At 40.6% G+C, this 26,940-nt stretch overlaps 1 protein-coding gene across 1 annotated transcript in view; it reads right to left on the bottom strand.

The window, feature by feature from the left end:
* LOC133577669 (glutamate receptor ionotropic, NMDA 2C-like) overlaps positions 1-26,940 on the bottom strand; it is a 193,280-nt gene that overhangs the window by 54,855 nt on the left and 111,485 nt on the right. Inside the window, exons 9-11 of the mRNA XM_061931646.1 lie at positions 19,358-19,526; positions 4,859-5,012; positions 4,556-4,681 (exon numbers count right to left, since the gene is read on the bottom strand). Coding sequence (XP_061787630.1) covers positions 4,556-4,681; positions 4,859-5,012; positions 19,358-19,526 — 449 coding nt within the window. The remainder of the gene's footprint in view (positions 1-4,555; positions 4,682-4,858; positions 5,013-19,357; positions 19,527-26,940) is intronic.

The raw sequence follows: 26,940 nt of genomic DNA, 5'->3' as shown, positions 1-26,940 counted from the left end.
GTCAAAAAGCATGTTGTTTCAACGTTGTATTTGTGTTGTAGAATATTGGATGGGAAAATGACCAAAATTCAATGGTCAAATCAACGTCACCACCCAACATTGATTTAACGTTGTTAAAAAGCATGTTGTTGAAATGTTGTATAATATTGGTTCGGAAATGACCAAAATTCAATGGTCAAATGAACATCACCACACAACATTGATTAAACGTCGTCAAAAAGCATGTTGTTTCAACGTTGTATTTGTGTTGTAAAATATTGGTTGGGAAAATGACCAAAATTCAATGGTCAAATGAACATCACCACACAACATTGATTAAACGTCGTCAAAAAGCATGTTGTTTCAACGTTGTATTTGTGTTGTAGGATATTGGTTGGGAAATGACCAAAATTCAATGGTCAAATGAACATCACCACACAACATTGATTAAACGTCGTCAAAAAGCATGTTGTTTCAACGTTGTATTTGTGTTGTAGGATATTGGTTGGGAAATTACCAAAATTCAATGGTCAAATCAACGTTAGAACCCAACATTGATTAAACGTTGTCAAAAAGCATGTTGTTTCAACGTTGTATTTGTGTTGTAAAATATTGGTTGGGAAAATGACCAAAATTCAATGGTCAAATCAACGTCACCACCCAACATTGATTTAACGTTGTTAAAAAGCATGTTGTTTCAACGTTGTATCCGTGTTGTAGGATATTGGTTGGGAAATGACCAAATTTCAAGGGTCAAATCAACGTTAGAACCCAACATTGATTAAACGTTGTCAAAAAGCATGTTGTTTCAACGTTGTATTTGTGTTGTAGAATATTGGATGGGAAAATGACCAAAATTCAATGGTCAAATCAACGTCACCACCCAACATTGATTTAACGTTGTTAAAAAGCATGTTGTTTAAATGTTGTATAATATTGGTTCGGAAATTACCAAAATTCAATGGTCAAATGAACATCACCACACAACATTGATTAAACGTCGTCAAAAAGCATGTTGTTTCAACGTTGTATTTGTGTTGTAGGATATTGGTTGGGAAATGACCAAAATTCCATGGTCAAATCAACGTCACAACCTGACATTGATTAAACGTCGTCAAAAAGCATGTTGTTTCAATGTTGTGTCTGTGTTGTAAAATATTGGTTGGGAAAATGACCAAAATTCAATGGTCAAATCAACGTCACCACCCAACATTGATTTAACGTTGTTAAAAAGCATGTTGTTTAAACGTTGTATCCGTGTTGTAGGATATTGGTTGGGAAATGACCAAAATTCAATGGTCAAATCAACGTTAGAACCCAACATTGATTAAACGTTGTCAAAAAGCATGTTGTTTCTACGTTGTATTGACCACATTTCAATGGTCGAATCAATGTCACAACCTGACATTGATTAAACATTGTCAAAAAGCATGTTGTTTCAATGTTGTGTCTGTGTTGTAAAATATTGATTGGGAATATGACCGAAATTCAATGGTCAAATCAACGTCACAATCTGAGATTGATTAAACGTCGTCAAAAAGCATGTTGTTTCAACGTTGTATTTGTGTTGTAAAATATTGGTTGGGAAAATGACCAAAATTCAATGGTCAAATGAACATCACCACACAACATTGATTAAACGTCGTCAAAAAGCATGTTGTTTCAACGTTGTATTTGTGTTGTAGGATATTGGTTGGGAAATGACCAAAATTCAATGGTCAAATCAACGTTAGAACCCAACATTGATTAAACGTTGTCAAAAAGCATGTTGTTTCAACGTTGTATTTGTGTTGTAAAATATTGGTTGGGAAAATGACCAAAATTCAATGGTCAAATCAACGTCACCACCCAACATTGATTTAACGTTGTTAAAAAGCATGTTGTTTCAACGTTGTATCCGTGTTGTAGGATATTGGTTGGGAAATGACCAAATTTCAAGGGTCAAATCAACGTTAGAACCCAACATTGATTAAACGTTGTCAAAAAGCATGTTGTTTCAACATTGTATTTGTGTTGTAGAATATTGGATGGGAAAATGACCAAAATTCAATGGTCAAATCAACGTCACCACCCAACATTGATTTAACGTTGTTAAAAAGCATGTTGTTTAAATGTTGTATAATATTGGTTCGGAAATGACCAAAATTCAATGGTCAAATGAACAAATACCACACAACATTGATTAAACGTCGTCAAAAATCATGTTGTTTCAAAGTTGTATTTGTGTTGTAGGATATTGGTTGGGAAATTACCAAAATTCAATGGTCAAATCAACGTTAGAACCCAACATTGATTAAACGTTGTCAAAAAGCATGTTGTTTCAACGTTGTATTTGTGTTGTAAAATATTGGTTGGGAAAATGACCAAAATTCAATGGTCAAATCAACGTCACCACCCAACATTGATTTAACGTTGTTAAAAAGCATGTTGTTTCAACGTTGTATCCGTGTTGTAGGATATTGGTTGGGAAATGACCAAATTTCAAGGGTCAAATCAACGTTAGAACCCAACATTGATTAAACGTTGTCAAAAAGCATGTTGTTTCAACGTTGTATTTGTGTTGTAGAATATTGGATGGGAAAATGACCAAAATTCAATGGTCAAATCAACGTCACCACCCAACATTGATTTAACGTTGTTAAAAAGCATGTTGTTTAAATGTTGTATAATATTGGTTCGGAAATGACCAAAATTCAATGGTCAAATGAACATCACCACACAACTTTGATTAAACGTCGTCAAAAAGCATGTTGTTTCAACGTTGTATTTGTGTTGTAAAATATTGGTTGGGAAAATGACCAAAATTCAATGGTCAAATGAACATCACCACACAACATTGATTAAACGTCGTCAAAAAGCATGTTGTTTCAACGTTGTATTTGTGTTGTAGGATATTGGTTGGGAAATGACCAAAATTCAATGGTCAAATGAACATCACCACACAACATTGATTAAACATCGTCAAAAAGCATGTTGTTTCAACGTTGTATTTGTGTTGTAGGATATTGGTTGGGAAATTACCAAAATTCAATGGTCAAATCAACGTTAGAACCCAACATTGATTAAACGTTGTCAAAAAGCATGTTGTTTCAACGTTGTATTTGTGTTGTAAAATATTGGTTGGGAAAATGACCAAAATTCAATGGTCAAATCAACGTCACCACCCAACATTGATTTAACGTTGTTAAAAAGCATGTTGTTTCAACGTTGTATCCGTGTTGTAGGATATTGGTTGGGAAATGACCAAATTTCAAGGGTCAAATCAACGTTAGAACCCAACATTGATTAAACGTTGTCAAAAAGCATGTTGTTTCAACGTTGTATTTGTGTTGTAGAATATTGGATGGGAAAATGACCAAAATTCAATGGTCAAATCAACGTCACCACCCAACATTGATTTAACGTTGTTAAAAAGCATGTTGTTTAAATGTTGTATAATATTGGTTCGGAAATTACCAAAATTCAATGGTCAAATGAACATCACCACACAACATTGATTAAACGTCGTCAAAAAGCATGTTGTTTCAACGTTGTATTTGTGTTGTAGGATATTGGTTGGGAAATGACCAGAATTCCATGGTCAAATCAACGTCACAACCTGACATTGATTAAACGTCGTCAAAAAGCATGTTGTTTCAATGTTGTGTCTGTGTTGTAAAATATTGGTTGGGAAAATGACCAAAATTCAATGGTCAAATCAACGTCACCACCCAACATTGATTTAACGTTGTTAAAAAGCATGTTGTTTAAACGTTGTATCCGTGTTGTAGGATATTGGTTGGGAAATGACCAAAATTCAATGGTCAAATCAACGTTAGAACCCAACATTGATTAAACGTTGTCAAAAAGCATGTTGTTTCTACGTTGTATTGACCACATTTCAATGGTCGAATCAATGTCACAACCTGACATTGATTAAACATTGTCAAAAAGCATGTTGTTTCAATGTTGTGTCTGTGTTGTAAAATATTGATTGGGAATATGACCGAAATTCAATGGTCAAATCAACGTCACAATCTGAGATTGATTAAACGTCGTCAAAAAGCATGTTGTTTCAACGTTGTATTTGTGTTGTAAAATATTGGTTGGGAAAATGACCAAAATTCAATGGTCAAATCAACATTAGAACGCAATATTGATTAAACGTCGTCAAAAAGCATGTTGTTTCAACGTTGTATTTGTGTTGTAGAATATTGGTTGGGAAATGACCAAATTTCAATGGTCAAATCAACGTCACAACCTGACATTGATTAAACGTCGCCAAAAAGAATGTTATTTCAACGTTATGTTTGAGTTGCTCAACAAGTTCTCAGGTGATTTCATGTCCTGTGCCTGCTGGGCTCGTGTGTTCACTTTGTTATTTAACGGCATTTTATTTCTTAAATAGTTTTTTAAGAAACATATGTTTATTAATGTACCATCACATTTTCTGTTTCAAATTAATTTGTTGTGGACGCCTTTATTTTGAAATGCACCGAAAGACATTTTGAATAACACTAACATAAAATAAACTAAAATAACACTAGTCGGGACTATTTGTGTTTTTTTTAGGGGGCTGGAGCGGGATCAAGCTCACCTTTGGCGCTCACCAGGCTGCGGTTGTAGCCGACCGGACTGAAGTACTCGAACACGAACACCGTCACGGCCACCACCGTCAGGCACATCACGAACATCATGACCCACACGGCCGGACTGTAGGGTTCTGCAGGGCGAGACAAAGGCGAGTTACCGGGTGCGAACGCGTGTTTCCACTCGGGGGATTGGGGCGGCGTGTGCTCGGCGGCATGAGGGCTTTGCGGGAGCTTTTCCTGAAGAGGCGGCGGTTTTTAAAAGTAGGCCATCCCGGGAGAAAGAGAGGAACGGGAATCAAACGTCTCACCGAGGAAGGCGGACGGGGAGACGGTGCCGTTGCTGCGCGCCACCATGACGCTGATGCCCGTCTCCACAAACGGCACGGAGAAGTCGATGATCTCCGAGCGCTCCTCGTTGATGGTCAGGGAGCCGATGGCCATGTCGGCGCGTCTGTAGAACACCTGGAAAGAGGTCCGGAGTTCAGTCACACGGATTTTGACAAGATTTTTAGGAGGTGTCCATTTGTCCATGTTACACGTGTTTTATTGAGGGCCACTACGCAATTATAGCGGCCCTCAGACTGCCGTTTGTGTAAAAATGTTCTTAGAATAACCTTATTTTTTAATATTATATACACTATATTGCCAAAAGTATTTGGCCACCTGCCTTGACTCACATATGAACTTGAAGTGCCATCCCATTCCTAACCCATAGGGTTCAATATGACCTGTTGCAGCTTCAACTCTTCTGGGAAGGCTGTCCACAAGGTTGCGGAGTGTATCCGAATTTACGTATATCCGAATTTAAGTGTTACTTCTTTTGATTTCATAATCATATTACAAAACAGCTCGTGTTTTTCTTCCAATTGTGGTCTTTTGGTTGTCTGCAAAACTGTGTGCTTAACTTCGAGTGAGGAATGTAGAAAGAGAGATAATGGGCATGTGTTTTGACTAGAGAGACTTAAGAGGGGTTAGGGTTTTGTCGGGAGGGCAGACCATCTTAGCGAAGCGATTGAATGTTCTATGCTGGACTGGTCTCAATGTATATATGCAAAGCTTTGCAAATATATTACAAAATACCTATTCTGTCTCTGGTGGTTTTTCTACTCAGCTTTAAGTGTCGTAAAGAGCTTGGGAGCGACTTGTGACTTGAATTCCCTGGGAGGAACAACTGGTCCAAAACGCAACAGTGTGTACAGGGTTTCCCGCAGCGCTTTGTTGTTAAGGCGGCCGCCTTAACAACAAAGAGCCCGCGCCTAAACTAAAGTCTTAAAATTAAAAAAATAAAATAAAATTATGTTTTTGTCCTGTCCAGCTTATCAGGCACATCATTTAGTTGATGCAGATGCTCATAGGCTTCCCAAATGCTGTAATACATTAAGCATGATGAGTTGAGCATATGTCAGCATGTGGCCCCACTTTTAACTCTTTTTTTCAAACGCTTATTGCAAACGCCTATTTACAGTAAGTCATTAATTTGACTTAGTCATTATTTTGACTTAGTAAATATTGACTTACTAAGACAAAATAATGACTAAGTCAAATTAATGACTTTTAATGTCATTATTTTGTCTTACTAAGTCAATATTTACTTATATATATATATCTCGATATTTTTCCCTTAAAGGGGAACATTATCACCAGACCTATGTAAGCGTCAATATATACCTTGATGTTGCAGAAAAAAGACCATATATTTTTTTAACCGATTTCCGAACTCTAAATGGGTGAATTTTGGCGAATTAAACGCCTTTCTAATATTCGCTCTCGGAGCGATGGCGTCACATCGGGAAGCAATCCGCCATTTTCTCAAACACCGAGTCAAATCAGCTCTGTTATTTTCCGTTTTTTCGACTGTTTTCCGTACCTTGGAGACATCATGCCTCGTCGGTGTGTTGTCGGAGGGTGTAACAACACCAACAGGGACGGATTCAAGTTGCACCAGTGGCCCAAAGATGCCAAAGTGGCAAGAAATTGGACGTTTGTTCCGCACACTTTACTGACGAAAGCTATGCTACGACAGAGATGGCAAGAATGTGTGGATATCCTGTGACACTCAAAGCAGATGCATTTCCAACGATAAAGTCAAAGAAATCTGCCGCCAGACCCCCATTGAATCTGCCGGAGTGTGTGAGCAATTCAGGGACAAAGGACCTCGGTAGCACGGCAAGCAATGGCGGCAGTTTGTTCCCGCAGACGAGCGAGCTAAACCCCCTATCGACCCTAGCTTCCCTGGCCTGCTGACATCAACTCCAAAACTGGACAGATCAGCTTTCAGGAAAAGAGCGCGGATGAGGGTATGTCTACAGAATATATTAATTGATGAAAATTGGGCTGTCTGCACTCTCAAAGTGCATGTTGTTGCCAAATGTATTTCATATGCTGTAAACCTAGTTCATAGTTGTTAGTTTCCTTTAATGCCAAACAAACACATACCAATCGTTGGTTAGAAGGGGATCGCCGAATTCGTCCTCGCTTTCTCCCGTGTCGCTGGCTGTCGTGTCGTTTTCGTCGGTTTCGCTTGCATACGGTTCAAACCGATATGGCTCAATAGCTTCAGTTTCTTCTTCAATTTCGTTTTCGCTACCTGCCTCCACACTACAACCATCCGTTTCAATACATTCGTAATCTGTTGAATCGCTTAAGCCGCTGAAATCCGAGTCTGAATCCGAGCTAATGTCGCTATAGCTTGCTGTTCTATGCGCCATGTTTGTTTGTGTTGGCTTCACTATGTGACGTCACAGGAAAATGGACGGGTGTTGAGAAACGATGGTTAAAATCAGGCACTTTGAAGCTTTTTTTAGGGATATTGCGTGATGGGTAACATTTTGAAAACATCTTTGAAAAATATAATAAGCCACTGGGAACTGATTTTTAATGGTTTTAACAATTCTGAAATTGTGATAATGTTCCCCTTTAAAGTAAAAACAAAACACAAAACAGTCCTAGTTACCTGAGAGACTAAGTATGTCATTATTTTGACTTAGTAAATATTGACTTACTAAGACAAAATAATGACATACTTAGTATCTCAGGTAACTAGGACTGTTTTGTGTCCTGTTAAAGTAAAAACAAAACAAAAGAGTCCTAGTTACCTAGTTAAATATTGACTTACTAAGACAAAATAATGGCATACTTAGTATCTCATGTAACTAGGACTGTTTTCTTGTTTTGTTAAAGTAAAAACAAAACACAAAACAGTCCTAGTTACCTGAGATACTAAGTATGTCATTATTTTGTCTTAGTAAGTCAATATTTACTAAGTCAAAATAATGACATACTTAGTATCTCAGGTAACTAGGACTGTTTTGTGTTTTGTTTTTACTTTAAGGGAAAAACATCGAGATATATATAGTATAAAAACACAACCAAAAATTATAGGCTTCTTCACGCGACGAAGCCGGCCTACTTCACCACTGTTCCTTCCCCGTCCGTCCGCCTGTCCCGGGCGGCGCCCCCTTCCCCCTGGAGAGACACCACCTTAACTAGCAAATATTCTGGGGGAAACACTGGTGTATATAGGAATTTTCGACCATTCTTCCAAAAGCGCATTGGCGAGGTCACACACTCAGGGCCTGGCTCTCAGTCTTCGTTCTAATTCATCCCTAAAAGGTGTTCTATCGGGTTCCGGTCAGGACTCTGTGCAGGCCAGTCAAGTTCATCCACGCCAGACTCTGTCGTCCATGTCTTTATGGACCTTGTCATGTTAGAAGAGAAAGGGGCCTGGCGAGACACATTAAATAATGTGGCAGGCCACTTAAAATGATGTGGCAGGCCACTTAAAAGGATGTGGCAGACCACAAAATGATGTGTTGGGCCAGTCAAAATAATCTGTTCGGCCACTTGAAATAAAGTGGTGGAATTTAAAATAATGTAATGGACCCACTACATCATTTTAATGGCCCATCAATCCATCCATTTTCTACCGCTTGTCCCTTTCAGGGGTTGCCCGCCACTTTAAATGATGTGTCGGGCCACAATAAAATCACGTGGTGTTCCACATACAATAACGTGGCGGACTAGATAAAATAAAGTGGCGGGCCATTAAAATGAAACGGCGGGACATATTAAATGATGTGAAAGGGGTGACTTAAAATTATGTGGCGGGCCACTTGAAATAAAGTGGCGGAAATAAAAATAATATTGTGGACTGTATTAAATAAAGTGCAGGGCCATAAAAATGAAGTGGTGGACCACAAAAAAGAAAGTGACAGGCCAATAAAATGATGCAGCAGGCCACTTCAAATGATCAGAAGGGTCACATTAAAATGATGGGTCGTTCCACATAAAATGATGTGGCGGACCAAATATATGATGTGGCGGGTCAATAAAATGATGCGGCGGGACACATTAAATAATGTGGAGGGCCACTTAAAATGATGTGGCAGACCACAAAATGACGTGTTGGGCCAGACAAAATTATCTGGCCGGCCACTTGAAATAAAGTGGTAGAACTTAAAATAATGTAATGGACCCACTACATCATTTTAATGGCCCATCAATCCATCCATTTTCTACCGCTTGTCCCTTTCAGGGGTTGCCCGCCACTTTAAATGATGTGTCCGGCCACAATAAAATCATTTGGTGTTCTACATGCAATAATGTGGCGGACTGATGCAGCAAGCCGCGTCAAATGATGAGGAGGGCCACATAAAATGATGTGGCGGATCAAATATATGATGTGGTGGACCAAGTCAAATGATGAGACGGGCTACTTTAAATGGTGTGTCGGGCCACGATAAAATCATGTGGTGTTCCACATGCAATAGTGTGGCGGACTACATAAAATAAAGTCGCAGGCCATTAAAATGAAGCGGCGGGACATATTAAATGATGTGAAAGGGGAGACTTAAAATTACGTGGCGGGCCACTTGAAATAATGCGGCGGAAATAAAAAACAATATTGTGTTGACTGTATGAAATAAAGTGCAGGGCCATAAAAATGATGTGGCGGACCACGTAAAATGATGTGGCAGACTACATCAAATAAATTGGCGAGCCATAAAATGAAGTGGCGGACCACAAAAAATAAATCGGCAGGCCAATGAAATGATGCAGCAGGCCACCTCAAATGATGAGGAGGGTCACATTAAAATGATGGGACATTCCACAGAAAATGATGTGGCGGACCAAATATATGATGTAGCGGGCCAATAAAAAGAAGCGGCGGGACACATTAAATAATGTGGAGGGCCACTTAAAATGATGTGGCAGACCACAAAATGACGTGTTGGGCCAGACAAAATTATCTGGCCGGCCACTTGAAATAAAGTGGTGGAACTTAAAATAATGTAATGGACCCACTACATCATTTTAATGGCCCATCAATCTATCCATTTTCTACCGCTTGTCCCTTTCAGGGGTTGCCCGCCACTTTAAATGATGTGTCCGGCCACAATAAAATCATGTGGTGTTCTACATGCAATAATGTGGCAGACTACATAAAATAAAGTGGCGGGCCATTAAAATGAAACGGCGGGACATATTAAATGATGTGAAAGGGGTGACTTAAAATTATGTGGCGGGCCACTTGAAATAAAGTGGCGGAAATAAAAATAATTTTGTGGACTGTATTAAATAAAGTGCAGGGCCATAAAAATGAAGTGGTGGACCACAAAAAAGAAAGTGACAGGCCAATAAAATGATGCAGCAGGCCACTTCAAATGATGAGGAGGGTCACGTTAAAATGATGGGTCGTTCCACATAAAATGATGTGGCGGACCAAATATATGATGTGGCGGGCCAATAAAATGATGCGGCGGGACACATTAAATAATGTGGAGGGCCACTTAAAATGAAGTGGCAGACCACAAAATGACGTGTTGGGCCAGAAAACATTATCTGGCCGGCCACTTGAAATAAAGTGGTAGAACTTAAAATAATGTAATGGACCTACTACATCATTTTAATGGCCCATCAATCCATCCATTTTCTACCGCTTGTGCCTTTCAGGGGTTGCCCGCCACTTTAAATGATGTGTCGGGCCACAATAAAATCATGTGGTGTTCCACATGCAATAATGTGGCGGACTACATCAAATAAAGTGGCGGGCCATTAAAATGATGCGGCGGGACATATTAAATGATGTGAAAGGGGCGACTTAAAATTATGTGGCGGGCCACTTGAAATAAAGCGGCGGAAATAAAAAATAATATTGTGGACTGTATTAAATAAAGTGCAGGGCCATAAAAATGATGTGGTGAACCACAAAAAAGAAAGTGACAGGCCAATAAAATGATGCAGCAGGCCACTTCAAATGATGAGAAGGGTCACATTAAAATGATGGGTCGTTCCACATAAAATGATGTGGCGGACCAAATATATGATGTGGCGGGCCAATAAAATGAGGCGGCAGGACACATTAAATAATGTGGAGGGCCACTTAAAATGATGTGGCAGACCACAAAATGACGTGTTGGGCCAGACAATTATCTGGCAGGCCACTTGATAAAGTGGTGGAACTTAAAATAATGTAATGTACATCATTTTAATGGCCCATCCATCCATTTTCTACCGCTTTCAGGGGTCGCCCGCCATTTTAAATGGTGTGTCGGGCCACAATAAAATCATGTGGTGTTCCACATGCAATAATGTGGCGGACTACATAAAATAAAGTGGCGGGCCATTAAAATGAAGCGGCGGGACATATTAAATGATGTGAAAGGGGCGACTTAAAATTATGTGGCGGGCCACTTGAAATAAAGCGGCGGACATAAAAAATAATATTGTGGACTGTATTAAATAAAGTGCAGGGCCATAAAAATGATGTGGTGAACCACAAAAAAGAAAGTGACAGGCCAATAAAATGATGCAGCAGGCCACTTCAAATGATGAGAAGGGTCACATTAAAATGATGGGTCGTTCCACATAAAATGATGTGGCGGACCAAATATATGATGTGGTGGGCCAATAAAATGATGCGGCGGGACACATTAAATAATGTGGAGGGCCACTTCAAATGATGTGGCAGACCACAAAATGATGTGTTGGGCCAGATAAAATTATCTGGCCAGCCACTTAATAAAGTGATGGAACTTAAAATAATGTAATGTACATCATTTTAATGGCCCATCCATCCATTTTCTACCGATTTCAGGGGTCGCCCGCCATTTTAAATGGTGTGTCGGGCCACATTAAAATCATGTGGTGTTCCACATGCAATAATGTGGCGGACTAGATCAAATAAAGTGGCAAGCCATTAAAATGACGCGGCGGGACATATTAAATGATGTGAGAGGGGCGACTTAAAATTATGTGGCGGGCCACTTGAAATAACGCGGCGGAAATAAAAAATAATTTTGTGGACTGTGTGAAATAAAGTGCAGGGCCATAAAAATGGTGTGGTAGCTCACATTAAACAACATAAAATGATGTGGCAGACTACATCAAATAAATTGGCGAGCCATGAAATGATGTGGCGGACCACAAAAAATAAAGCCGCAGGCCAATGAAATGATGCAGCGGGTCACCTCAAATGATGTTCAGGGCCACTTTAAAATGATGGGGCGTTCCACATGAAATAATGTGACGGACCACATAAAATGACTTGTCATGCCAAATATATGATGTGGCGGGCCAGTTACAATAAATAGACGGGCAACTTGAAATAAAGTGGGGGGGGGCAATTTAAATGATGTGGCAGGGCCTTGAGTTTGACACGTGTGCTTTCTAGCCTTTTTTAGACCTACTTTTGTGCAGTGACAACAGGCACAGGCCTTCCCTAAAGTAGGAATCATACATTTGTCAAACATGGGTAAAGGTGGAGAATTTAAAGGTGCACTAACACACACCCAAAAAACCACTCAGCGAGTGACAGACGGGACGTTTGTGCTCCTGAAAAGCGGCAACTTGGCGGCAGGGAACAGTTTTGTGGTGGCAGAATAGCAGGAGCAGGTGCGCCTCTCCTGAAGAACACCTGCTCGCGCAGCCTCCTTCTTACATGCAGCTGTTTGATGTGCACGTGCGTGTGTGCGTGTGTGTGTGTGTGTGTGTGTGTGTGCGTGTGTGTGTGTGTGTGTGTGTGTGTGTGTGTGAGCCCATGTGTGTGTGTGTGCCGTCACACCATTGACCCACTTTAGAGTCCATCAAAGAGACGCCACAGCAGCGAGGCAGGAGGATGTTAGCAGATCAACCTCCGTGCAACAAAACCATAACAACATCACGTACACATTGTCAAAAAAATTGTTGGCGTTTTAAACCAGTTGCTATGGCAACTCACGATGAATAAATATCAGTTCATATCGATTGGCTTGGACTGAACTGGTGAAAATGTCTGTTTTGTCGGGCCTCAAATGTCATCGTTTCATCCAAAATTAGGCTACGTTTTTATTTCAATAAAATGTATATTGATAAATATACTTTTAAGTGGAGTTTTGTATTTATATATGAACGACCTCATTCTAATTCTAACTCTATTGTTATTATTATATTAATAAATATTCTGCCTGAAAAACAGCCTTGACCTTGTAATAATGTATTTTTATATCAATTATCGTAACATTTTAATTAAATTATCCTCATCATTAATATTTTAATTAATTAAACAATTATTTTGCCTGGAAAACATCATTGACCCTGTGAATATACATTTGACATTATTTACCACATAATTGTCATTAAATTATCATTTTTTTCCAATAATTATTTTGTCTGACAAATCATCCTTGATCCTGCAATTATGTATTTTTTTCCTATTAATGATCTTATAAATGTAATTATTTAACATTTTCCTAATCATCATTGAGACATTTGTGATTAAGGGCTATATAAATAATCTTTGATTGATTGATTATCTTATTATTAGGACTATTAACTGAATACTTATTCTCACTGAAAAAACATCCTTGACCCTGTAATTATGTTAATATATAAGTTAAATTAAATTAAATTAAATTAAAATAAATACAATTACATTAAATTAAATTAAAAGTATATTGTTTCCATTGTTAAAAGTGTCTCCCTTTGTCTGGAGTTAAAAAAAAACACATCCTTGACCTTGTAATTATGGCTTTTAAATTAAATTAAATTAAATTAAAATGTATATTCCTTAAATTGTTAAAAGTGTCTACCTTTGTCTGGAGTTATAAAAATAAACATCTTTGACCCTGTAATAATGTAATTTTATATCAACTATATTAAATAAATTATCCTCATCGTCATCATTAATATTTTAATTAATTAAATAATAATTTCGCCTGGAAAACATTCTTGACCCTGTGAATATACATTTACCACATAATTGCCATTAAATTATTTTTTTTTTTTTCAATAATTATTTTGTCTGACAAGTCCTCCTTGATCCTACAATTATCTATTTTTTCATATCACTTATCTTGTAATTGTAATTAGATAACATTTTCATTATCATCATCTTCATTATAATGAAAATGATGAGACATTTTTTATTAAGGGGTATATAAATAAACTTTGATTGATTGGTTATCTCATTATTATGACTGATTCTCACTGAAAAACATCCTTGACCCTGTAATTATGTTTTTATATAAGTTAAATTAAATTAAATTAAATTAAATTAAATTAAAATACATTAAATTAAATTAAATTTAAATGTATATTCCTTCATTTGTTAAAAGTGTTTACCTTGGTCTGGAGTTAAAAAATAAACATCCTTGACCTTGTGATTATGTATTTTCTATATTAATTATGCATCGATCCATCCATCCATCCATTTTCTACCATTTGTCCCTCTTGGGGTTGCGGGGGAATCATATAATTAAATTAAATTAAATCAAATTAAAAGTATATTATTTTCCTTGTTAAAAGTGTCTACCTTTGTTTGGAGTTGAAAAAAACCCACATCCTTGACGTTGTAATTATGTTTTTTGTAAAAATCTAATTAAATTAAATTAAATTAAATTAAATTGAATTAAATTAAATTGAATTAAATTGAATTAAAAGTACATTATTTCATCCATCCATTTTCTACCGCTTATTCCCTTCGTGGTCGCGGGGGGCACTGGAGCCTATCTCAGCTACAATCAGGCAGAAGGCTTGTTAAAAGTGCCTACCTTTGTCTGGAGTTTTAAAAAAAACACATCCTTGACCTTGTAATTATAGCTTTTAAATTAATTTAAATACAATTTAAATTAAATTAAATTAAAATGTATATTTCTTCATTTGTTAAAAGTGTCTACCTTGGTCTGGAGTTTTGTTTTTTTAAACCACATCCTTGACCTTGTAATTTTAGCTTTTAAATAAAATAAAATTAAATTAAATACAATTAAATTAAATACAATTAAATTAAATTAAATTAAATGTAAAAAAAATAAATAAATTAAAAATAAATAAAAATAAATAAAGTTTTTTCATTTGTTAAAAGTGTCTACCTTGGTCTGGAGTTTTGTTTTTTTAAACCACATCCTTGACCTTGTAATTTTAGCTTTTAAATAAAATAAAATTAAATTAAATTAAATTAAATTCAATACAATAAAATAAAATAAAATAACATTAAATTAAATTAAATTAAATTAAATGTAAATAAAATAAAATAAAATAAAAATGTTTTTTCATTTGTTAAAAGTGTTTACCTTTGTCTGGAGTTAAAAAATTAAACATTCTTGACCTTGTGATTATGTATTTTCTATATTAATTATGCATCGATCCATCCATCCATCCATTTTCTACCGCTTGTCCCTCTTGGTGTTGCGGGGCGGGGGGTGGGGATCAGATAATTAAATTAAATTACATTACATTTTTGTTCTTTCTCCTGTTAAAAGCGTCTACTTTTTCCACAAAGGGGCCTTAGTTCCTGTGACAAAACACAAAAAGTTGTTTTGCAACTGGAGCGAATCCCAAAGCTCCCCAAACAGCAGCAGCAGCTTTTTGTCTCTCTCTCTCGAAGGAACGCATGACTTTAAGCGATTTGAAAGATGCAAAAACTTGTTTGCCTGCAGGTGAAGCAATCCACAACAATACTGAAAAGCCCTTGTTTTTCCTGACTGAACATTTGACTTCATGCGAATCGGTCACATCAGAACTTTTTCCACCTGCAACTTCGAACGTTATTATTTTTGTGACGCTCCGTTGCCTGCATTGACTCTCATTAGACCAGACCTGGGCAAATTCAGGCCCGGGGGCCACATGCGGCCCGTTAAGCTTTTCAATCTGGCCCGCAGGACATTCCCCCCCCCAATTTTTTTTCGATATTTAAGATCGATTTTTACCCTTCACGTTCATATTTCGCTGTGTTTGTTGCATTTGTGTTGCGTTTCGCTCGATTGTAAAATATGTTGTCAATATTCAGTGTTTTATCGTTCATAGTTAATGTTGTAAATCCCACATTGTTTATTTTAATGCACATTCTGGGTGTCTCATTCAGTAAAAAAAATAAAAATTCCATTCCGTTTTTAAGGCGGTCTGTCATAACGTTTTAGCATTCAATCGGACATTATTGTGAGGTTTGTAATAGTGTTCTTAAAAATCAGATATATTTTTTTAGATCTTTAAGATGGAAACTGTAGCTGCCATTATGATGTGTAGTGATGTTTTTTAAATTACCGTAAGTATTGAACTATACAAAATATTTCAATGGTTGGAATCTGCGCTTTTGCATGATATGTTGTCAATATTCAGTGTTTTATCGTTCATAGTTAATATTGTAAATCCCGCATTCTTTATTTTCATGTACAAACCCCGTTTCCATATGAGTTGGGAAATTGTGTTAGATGTAAATATAAACGGAATACAATGATTTGCCAATCCTTTTCAACCCATATTCAATTTAATGCACTACAAAGACAACATATTTGATGTTCAAACTCATAAACTTTATTTATTTTTTGCAAATAATAATTAACTTAGAATTTCATGGCTGCAATACATGCCAAAGTAGTTGGGAAAGGGCATGTTCACCACTGTGTTACATCACCTTTTCTTTTAACAACACTCAATAAACGTTTGGGAACTGAGGAAACTAATTGTTGAAGCTTTGAAAGTGGAATTCTTTCCCATTCTTGTTTTATGTAGAGCTTCAGTCGTTCAACAGTCCGGGGTCTCCGCTGTCGTATTTTACGCTTCATAATACGCCATGCATTTTCGATGGGAGACAGGTCTGGAATGCAGGCGGGCCAGGAAAGTACCCGCACTCTTTTTTTTACGAAGCCACGCTGTTGTAACACGTGCTGAATGTGGCTTGGCATTGTCTTGCTGAAATAAGCAGGGGCGTCCATGAAAAAGACGGCGCTTAGATGGCAGCATATGTTGTTCCAAAACCTGTATGTACCTTTCAACATTAATGGTGCCTTCACAGATGTGTAAGTTACCCATGCCTTGGGCACTAATGCACCAATATACCATCACAGATGCTGGCTTTTGAACTTTGCGTCGATAACAGTCTGGATGGTTCGCTTCCCCTTTGGTCCGGATGACACGATGTCGAAAATTTCCAAAAACAATTTTAAATGTGGACTCGTCAGACCACAGAACACTTTTCCACTTTGCATGAGTCCATCTTAGATGAGCTCGAGCCCAGAGAAGCCGGCGGCGTTTCTGGATGTTGTTGATAAATGGCTTTCGCTTTGCATAATAGAGCTTTAACTTGCACTTACAGATGTAGCGACCAACTGTATTTAGTGACAGTGGTTTTCTGAAGTGTTCCTGAGCCCGTGTGGTGATATCCTTTAGAGATTGATGTCTGTTTTTGATACAGTGCCGTCTGAAGGATCGAAGGTCACGGTCATTCAATGTTGGTTTCCGGCCATTCCGCTTACGTGGAGTGATTTCTCCAGATTCTCTGAACCTTTTGGTGATATTACGGACCGTAGATGTTAAAATCCCTAAACTTCTTACAATAGCACTTGGAGAAACGTTTTTCTTAAACTGTTTGACTATTTGCTCACGCATTTGTTGACAAAGGGGTGACCCTCGCCCCATCCTTTCTTGTGAAAGACTGAGCATTTTTTGGGAAGCTGTTTTCATACCCAATCATGGCACCCACCTGTTCCCAATTAGCCTGCACACCTGTGGGATGTTCCAAATAAGTGTTTGATGAGCATTCCTCAACTTTATCAGTATTTATTGCCACCTTTCCCAACTTCTTTGTCACGTGTTGCTGGCATCAAATTCTAAAGTTAATGATTATTTGCAAAAAAAAAATTAAAATGTTTATCAGTTTGAACATCAAATATGTTGTCTTTGTGGCATATTCAACTGAAATCCATCCATCCATCCATCCATCTTCTTCCGCTTATCCGAGGTCGGGTCGCGGGGGCAGAAGCCTAAGCAGGGAAGCCCAGACTTCCCTCTCCCCAGCCACTTCGTCTAGCTCTTGCTGTGGGACCCCGAGGCGTTCCCAGGCCAGCCGGGAGACATAGTCTTCCCAACGTGTCCTGGGTCTTCCCCGCGGCCTCCTACCGGTCGGACGTGCCCTAAACACCTCCCTAGGGAGGCGTTCGGGTGGCATCCTGACCAGATGCCCGAACCACCTCATCTGGCTCCTCTCCATGTGGAGGAGCAGCGGCTTTACTTTGAGCTCCCCCCGGATGGCAGAGCTTCTCACCCTATCTCTAAGGGAGAGCCCCGCCACCCGGCGGAGGAAACTCATTTCGGCCGCTTGTACCCGTGATCTTGTCCTTTCGGTCATAACCCAAAGCTCATGACCATAGGTGAGGATGGGAACGTAGATCGACCGGTAAATTGAGAGCTTTGCCTTCCGGCTCAGCTCCTTCTTCACCACAACGGATCGATACAGCGTCCGCATTACTGAAGACGCCGCCTGTCGATCTCACGATCCACTCTTCCCTCACTCGTGAACAAGACTCCGAGGTACTTGAACTCCTCCACTTGGGGCAAGATCTCCTCCCCAACCCGGAGATGGCACTCCACCCTTTTCCGGGCGAGAACCATGGACTCGGACTTGGAGGTGCTGATGCTCATCCCAGTCGCTTCACACTCGGCTGCGAACCGATCCAGTGACAGCTGAAGATCCTGGCCAGATGAAGCCATCAGGACCACATCATCTGCAAAAAGCAGAGACCTAATCCTGCAGCCACCAAACCAGATCCCCTCAACGCCTTGACTGCGCCTAGAAATTCTGTCTATAAAAGTTATGAACAGAATCGGTGACAAAGGGCAGCCTTGGCGGAGTCCAACCCTCACTGGAAACGTGTCCGACTTACTGCCGGCAATGCGGACTAAGCTCTGGCACTGAGCATACAGGGAGCGGACCGCCACAATCAGACAGTCCGATACCTCATACTCTCTGAGCACTCCCCACAGGACTTCCCGAGGGACACGGTCGAATGCCTTCTCCAAGTCCAAAACACATGTAGACTGGTTGGGCAAACTCCCATGCACCCTCAAGGACCCTGCCGAGAGTATAGAGCTGGTCCACAGTTCCACGACCAGGCCGAAAACCACACTGTTCCTCCTGAATCCGAGGTTCGACTATCCGGCGTAGCCTCCTCTCCAGTACACCTGAATAGACCTTACCGGGAAGGCTGAGGAGTGTGATCCCACGATAGTTAGAGCACACCCTCCGGTTCCCCTTCTTAAAGAGAGGAACCACCACCCCGGTCTGCCAATCCAGACTGAAAATGATTTGCAAATCATTGTATTCCGTTTATATTTACATCTAACACAATTTCCCAACTTTTTTAGCATTCAATCAGACATTATTGTGAGGTTTTGTATTAGTGTTCCTGAAAATAGATATACCGGCCCCCCAGACACATTTTGTTCTCTAAATTTGGCTCCTCGAGTCAAAATAATTGCCCAGGCCTGCATTAGACGGTGTACTTGGTAGTAGAAGATGTACATCCAGTAGTCGTGTTGACTCTCCCGGCTCTCACCTCTCCAATCATTCCGTTCCAAGTGCCGCGGACCAGCTTGCCGTGCTTCCCGTTGGTGACCAGGTAGAGGTCGTAGGAGAACTTGATGGTGCGAGACAGTTTCTTCAGGATGTCGATGCAGAAGCCTTTGCAGCACAGCTTGGTGTACGACTCGGAGTGTCCGATGATTCTGTTAGCGGGGGAGGGGGGGACAAAGGGGACATTTCAGCCGACTGCGATCTCAATCAATCATCCTCTGCTGTGGTTTCACTTTGTTCTCAGACAGAAGGCCAGGCAGACTGCGTTCTCGGCTCCAATCAATGTCTATTAACCGGGGAAAAAAGATGCGGAACACGCCGCACGGCCGTGCAACGTGGCATAAGCCCGAGCCCGCGGTCTGGAACGAGCGTGATGGCGTCTAATGGAGGGCCGTTAAGGTGTGTCTGCAACGCCCGCCCTCCCGCGTGGCCTCGCTGCCTAACGAGGCGTGGCAGACAACGGGAGATGGGGAAAGGAAAGGTGTTGACGGTGAAATAAGAGCACTTTAAGAGCACAGACCTCCACCGAGGCTTCAACATTTGTCAACAACACAGGACCTTAATAGCTAAAAGGACATCATCCTTTTAGATTCGACACAACATTTTATCAATTGTATTACAACGGTTTGATTAAACATTTTCCGGGACTTACGCAGACCCCAAATACACACAAAAACAGGTAACAGAAAAAGTTTGTTTTGAGAAATAAGCTGCTGTGTAATAAGTACAAGCCTTGCAGTATAAACACATTGTAGGACGCAACAAAATACAAAATTTGTCACGGCACGGGCTCGAACCCGCTTTTGTCCAGCAGCTGGGTAGCGCGCCGAGACACGCCCCTGCTCGCTCTGGCCGCGTCACGCCCACAGGCAGTCAGCAATCTGCACACCTGGAACTGATGAGGGCGAGCTGTATTAAGACCAGTGGACCCAAGGATCCTGGCCGGAACTTAGTCTTCTGTTCGTATTCTTCCCGTGTCTTCCATAATCGAGCGGTGCGCCTCGACTTCCCCTTTGGACTTTGGACTGCCTCCCTCGATCCCCGACCCCCGCTTTGCACACGGACCTCTTGACGTCTCTCTCAGCCCCACGGACCTACCGCTTGTCTCACGGACCTTCTGCTGCTTTGTCCCTCCTCTCCCCCAACAAATCACGGTAATACACAACAATTAATTACCATACTTGCCAACCCTCCCGATTTTCCCGGGAGACTCCTGAATTTCTGGGGCAACCATTCTCCCGAATTTCTCCCGATTTCCACCCGGACAACAATATTAGGGGCGTGCCTTAAAGGCACTGCCTTTAGCCTCCTCTGCATCCTGTCGTCACGTCCGCTTTTCCTCTATACAAACAGCGTGCCGGCCAAGTTACTTAATATATACGGCTTGTACTCACACACAAGTGAATGCAATGCATACTTGATCAACAGACATACAGGTCACACTGAGGGTGGCCGTATAAACAACTTTAACACTGTTACAAATATGCGCCACACTGTGAATCCAACCAAACAAGAATGACAAAAACATTTCGGGAGAACATCCGCACTGTAACACAACATAAACACAACAGGACAAATACCCAGAACCCCTTGCAGCACTAACTCTTCCGGGACGCTACAATATACACCCCCCAACCCCGCTCACCTCAACCCCCCCATCTCCCGAATTCGGAGGTCTCAAGGTTGGCAAGTATGTTAATTACACACATAGTCACACACACATACACCCCTTTTGGATTATTCACACTCCATTCTCTTCTTTAGTATATATATTTAGTATCGTGTTTTATTATATATATTTTGCATATATATAATAAAACAAAGAGCAACATCACCCCCTTGTGGAACTGTGCCGTCACTACTCCCTCCTGCAACCATAACAAAACTGGCACATTCAACGTATTGTCAAAGACTACTTCCACACCTGGGACACACTGAAATGAATGCATACTCGCAAAGGATACTCAGAAGTGTAAGAAAAAAAATAGATATAACAAGTCGATAGTATGAAGCTCATTCTATCCAGCATGCAGAGCCCAACAATATATACAAAGTGATATAATAATAAGTATCTATTACACGTAATGATATCGGATCGTTATTAGTACCGGCCAATAGTCAAAGGTGCTGTATCGGAAGTAAAAAAGTTAAACTCGGACACCCTTAATTACAGTGTATGGCTATAATTATGATTCGCCTTGTGGTGATTATATTTTTTTGTGTATTATTACATACAAACATAAAACATACAAACCCACTTGAGTCACAAGTGCAAAAGGCATAATGTCCAATCTGGATCAAATCTGGATTAAACATGGTCTGATAAAATCTTGTGGTCTTATAACCCAGCAAACATCTTCTTATTTTCAAAATTTAATACGATTTGACTCTTTTTTTTTTCAAAAATATTAAAATAAGTTTATAAATATTACATTACAGATGGAAAAATATTTGAAGAATAATTTAAATATTTTTTTAAAAAAAAGTGCAACGGGATTAGATTTAGACTTAGACAAACTTTAATGATCCACAAGGGAAATTGTTCCACACAGTAGCTCAGTTACAAAGGATGGAAAGGATAATGCACACAAGGGCACAAAAAGAGGGCGAAAACAAAAAGGTAAAAAGTACCGTATTTTTCGGACTATAAGGCGCACTTAAAAATCCTTTCATCTTCTCAAAACTCGACAGTGCGCCTTATAACCCGGTGCGCCTAATGTACGGGACAATTTTGGTCGTGCTTACTGACCTCGAAGCTATTTGATTTGGTACATGGTGAAATGATAAGTGTGACCAGTAGATGGCAGTCACACATAAGAGATACGTGTAGACTGCAATATGACTCAAGTAAACAACACCAAAATGTTATATGTTCCATTGAAAATACAGAACATTAAACACAGCGCTCAAAAATCCATCAAAATGATTTAATACGACTTTGGTAAGCTATGAAGCTGCACCGCTTGTACTGTGCTTCAACATAGGAGTATTATTATGGTGTGTGTATAAGGTAAGACATATTATCTGGCGTTTTGTTTCGCAATATTATGCAAGAGCAACTTTTCTTACCTTCTGTTACCTGCTGATCTGTATTTGCGCGCGTCCGCCTTTGTAGTCCGTCGATAAGCTTCTTCTTTTCTCTATCTTCTTGTTATGGGACATTAGCCCTCCGCTGTTGCCATTTCTAATATAAAGTAGTGTAAAGTTCTTACTTATATCTGTCAGTAAACTCGCCATGAAAGCGCTAAAACATACCGGTGTAGTGAGTTGACATTATTCACCCAAGGAACTATTAGAGAGTTCCGGTCGGACGGTTTTCCGGCGTTGTTGTTGCACTAGTGAGCCACGGTTGAGGAGATGCTGCTCCGTTATTGATTGAAGTAACGTCTGAATGTCATTAAAACAGTTAGCGCCATCTTTTGACACTTCTTCCACTCCCGTCCTTGCACGCTACACCGCTACAACGAAGATGACGGGGAGAAGACGCTGTCAAAATTGAATAAGACCGCCCACAAAACGGCGCATCCTGAAGCGACTGTCAGAAAGTGACTTGAAAATGGTCTGTAAAATATCATCTACGCAACATTTTGACCAAAGAACCACCATCACATGTTATGTAGACCACAAGGAAGTCTTTTACATTACACTTAACAAGTGGCTGGCTAGCTTCTGTAGACAACAGGGACTAACGTTTATTGATAATTGGCCCTCTTTCTGGGGCAAACCAGGCTTGCTGATGAGAGACGGCCTTCACCCTAACCAGGAAGGCGCCATCATCCTGTCTAAAAACATAGACTACTGTTTAAGTCACATTTGACTAACTACACCAGAGCAAGCCTGGTCACAGGCAATTACAGAGCCTGCTAGTCCGGGTGAGGAGTCAGTTAAGCTAGAACTAGCCAGCGCCAGGCTGGATAATTCCTGTACGTTACGTTACGTCTCGTCTCGACTACTGTAACGTATTATTTTCGGGTCTCCCTATGTCTAGCATTAAAAGATTACAGTTGGTACAAAATGCGGCTGCTAGACTTTTGACAAGAACAAGAAAGTTTGATCATATTACGCCTATACTGGCTCACCTGCACTGGCTTCCTGTGCACTTAAGATGTGACTTTAAGGTTTTACTACTTACGTATAAAATACTACACGGTCTAGCTCCGTCCTATCTTGTCGATTGCATTGTACCATATGTCCCGGCAAGAAATCTGCGTTCAAAGAACTCCGGCTTATTAGTGATTCCCAGAGCCCCAAAAAAGTCTGCGGGCTATAGAGCGTTTTCTATTGGGGCTCCAGTACTATGGAATGCCCTCCCGGTAACAATTAGAGATGCTACCTCAGTAGAAGCATTTAAGTCCCATCTTAAAACTCATTTGTATACTCTAGCCTTTAAATAGCCCCCCTGTTAGACCAGTTGATCTGCCGTTTCTTTTCTTCTCTCCTCTGCTCCCCTCTATCCCTTGTGGAGGGGGGGTGGGCACAGGTCCGGTGGCCATGGATGAAGTGCTGGCTGTCCAGAGTCGGGACCCGGGGTGGACCGCTCGCCTGTGCATTGGCTGGGAACATCTCTGCGCTGCTGACCCGTCTCCGCTCGGGATGGTGTCCTGCTGGCCCCACTATGGACTGGACTCTTACTATTATGTTGGATCCACTATGGACTGGACTCTCACAATATTATGTCAGACCCACTCGACATCCATTGCTTTCGGTCTCCCCTAGAGGGGGGGGGTTACCCACATATGCGGTCCTCTCCAAGGTTTCTCATAGTCATTCACATCGACGTCCCACTGGGGTGAGTTTTTCCTTGCCCTTATGTGGGCTTTGTACCGAGGATGTCTTTGTGGCTTGTGCAGCCCTTTGAGACACTTGTGATTTAGGGCTATATAAATAAACATTGATTGATTGATTGATTGAGAAAAAATACTAATAATATGGCCCCTTTAATGCGCCTTATAATCCGGTGCGCCCTATGGTCCGGAAAATACGGTATGTATATAATATAAACAATATATAACAAATCCCAATTATGCAGAGGTGTTGAAAAGCATTTTCTTGTCTGGTCTGATCTCATCCACCCAGAGAAGGAGGGATGAATGACTACTAATTGATTTATTGGAAAAAAAAACAAGTCAAGTGTTAAATTGGCCCTCACGTGTTTTCACATGTTGGAATTTGTGGCACGAGGTCTGACAGTCGCGGAACCAATTAGTTGCAGCGAGAGGCGGGCCACCTGGCATAATTATGCACATTGCATTACACACACACAAACACACACACACACACACACACACACACGGGTCGATGAGTGTCCTCAGAGGATTGTAACAGCCGTGCGTGTGTTCCTTGCCAAAACGGCCACAATGCGGCGTGAGCTTGTGACCAATCATATTATGGGATGTATGGACGGCAGCTTGGGTTTAAAAAGGCAGAACGAGGGCAGGAATGGACGATGATGAACCGAACCAACTAGATGGGGGGGGTGTCAAACTCCTTTCAACTAGGAACATAGATTATTGTTTGAGTCACACTTGACTAACTACACTAGAGCAAGCCCGGTCGCAGGCAATTACAGAGTCTGTTAGTCCGGGTGAGGAGTCAGTTAAGCTAGAACTAGCCAGGCTGAAAAATCTCTGCACACATAGCATTTCTCCTAGAATAATACACAACTCACATAATGTTTTTTCTGCAGTGACTGTGCCAGAGGTGGACATGCATTCCACTGAGGTGGCAAATTATGACGCATTCAGTATATCGCAGCACCAAGCAAACAATCTGAAGATTCCCGTCATATCAATTCCTAGATAAGGTCGAAATTATTTAAAGCACACTACGCAAAATAAACGCAACGTTATTAATATTACTACTCCGGATAACTTTAACAAAAATTCCTCAAAACGGCCCACTACCTATGATATGTGCTTTTTAAACATAAGATCATTGTCTCCCAAAACGTTCTAAGTTAATGAGGTCATTAGAGACAATAATTTTAACGTCATTGGTCTTAGCGAAACCTGTCTCAAACCAGACAATTTTTTTGCGCTGAACGAGGCATCTCCTCCTAACTATACGAATGCACATATTGCCCGTCCCCTTAAAAGGGGTTTGGGGGTCGCACTAATATACAATGAAAACCTTAATCTTACCCCAAACCTAAGTAATAAATATAAATCATTTGAGGTGTTTACTATGAGGTCTGTCACACCGCTGCCTCTCTATCGGCACCCTGGGCCCTATTCGGACTTTATCAGTGAATTCTCAGAGTTTGTCGCTGATCTAGTGACGCACGCCAACAATATAATTATAATGGGGGACTTTAATATTCATATGAATTGTCGTCGGTGATCACTCGAAACGAGTATGATTGTCCTCCTGTTGGTGGGATTGCCTTCAGGAGAACGCCTGTGCGTGAAATCTTTTAAAGTGGGGAGACTGGTGCACAGATAGCCACCACACTGTCCTTGGCAAAGAGAAGGCCAGGGTCCAATGGCATGGAGACCAAGACAATTGGCGGCCCATCTTTGCTGCAGCCTTCTTCCGCCTTTCTGACCGTTGCGGAGCTTCTATGCAACCATCATCCACCCACTCCGCCGTTGAGGTCTTTTTCGACGAGGGAGACGCGCAGACTCAAACGTCACTTCTTCGCCGTGGGGAGCTGTATCCGGTGGCAAGGGAAACCCAGGACGACCGGCACCTCCTCACAGCTGCAGGAGGCTGCCGGAGCTCCGGTCTGTCGGAGGACCGCCTATGGTGCGCCTACCAGCACTTGCTTTTCTCTCAGGGTGTGCTCCCCTGGCCTTTTGTCTTCCCAGACTAACCTACAAGGCAGCGGGGCAAATATGAATTCATATGAATATTATGGACTGGACTCTCACACTATTATGTTAGATCCACTATGGACTGCACTCTCACACTATTATGTTAGATCCACTATGGACTGGACTCTCACTATTATGTTAGATCCACTATGGACTGCACTCTCACACTATTATGTTAGATCCACTATGGACTGGACTCTCACTATTATGTTAGATCCACTATGGACTGCACTCTCACACTATTATGTTAGATCCACTATGGACTGGACTCTCACACTATTATGTTAGATCCACTATGGACTGGACTCTCACAATATTATGTTAGATCCACTATGGACTGGACTCTCAGACTATTATGCTAGATCCCCTATGGACTGGACTCTCACAATATTATGCCAGATCCACTATGGACTGGACTCTCACAATATTATGCTAGATCCACTATGGACTGGACTCTCACTATTATGTTAGATCCACTATGGACTGCACTCTCACTATTATGTTAGATCCACTATGGACTGGACTCTCACAATAGTATGTTAGATCCACTATGGACTGGACTCTCAGACTATTATGCTAGATCCACTATGGACTGGACTCTCACACTATTATGTTAGATCCACTATGGACTGGACTCACAATATTATGCTACATCCACTATGGACTGGACTCTCAGTATTATGTTAGATCCACTATGGACTGGACTCTCACAATATTATGCCAGATCCACTATGGACTGGACTCTCACAATATT

The sequence above is a fragment of the Nerophis lumbriciformis genome, linkage group LG39, assembly GCF_033978685.3.
Source record: "Nerophis lumbriciformis linkage group LG39, RoL_Nlum_v2.1, whole genome shotgun sequence".
NCBI classification, from domain to species: domain Eukaryota; kingdom Metazoa; phylum Chordata; class Actinopteri; order Syngnathiformes; family Syngnathidae; genus Nerophis; species Nerophis lumbriciformis.
This window is presented reverse-complemented; position numbering and strand designations above follow the sequence as displayed.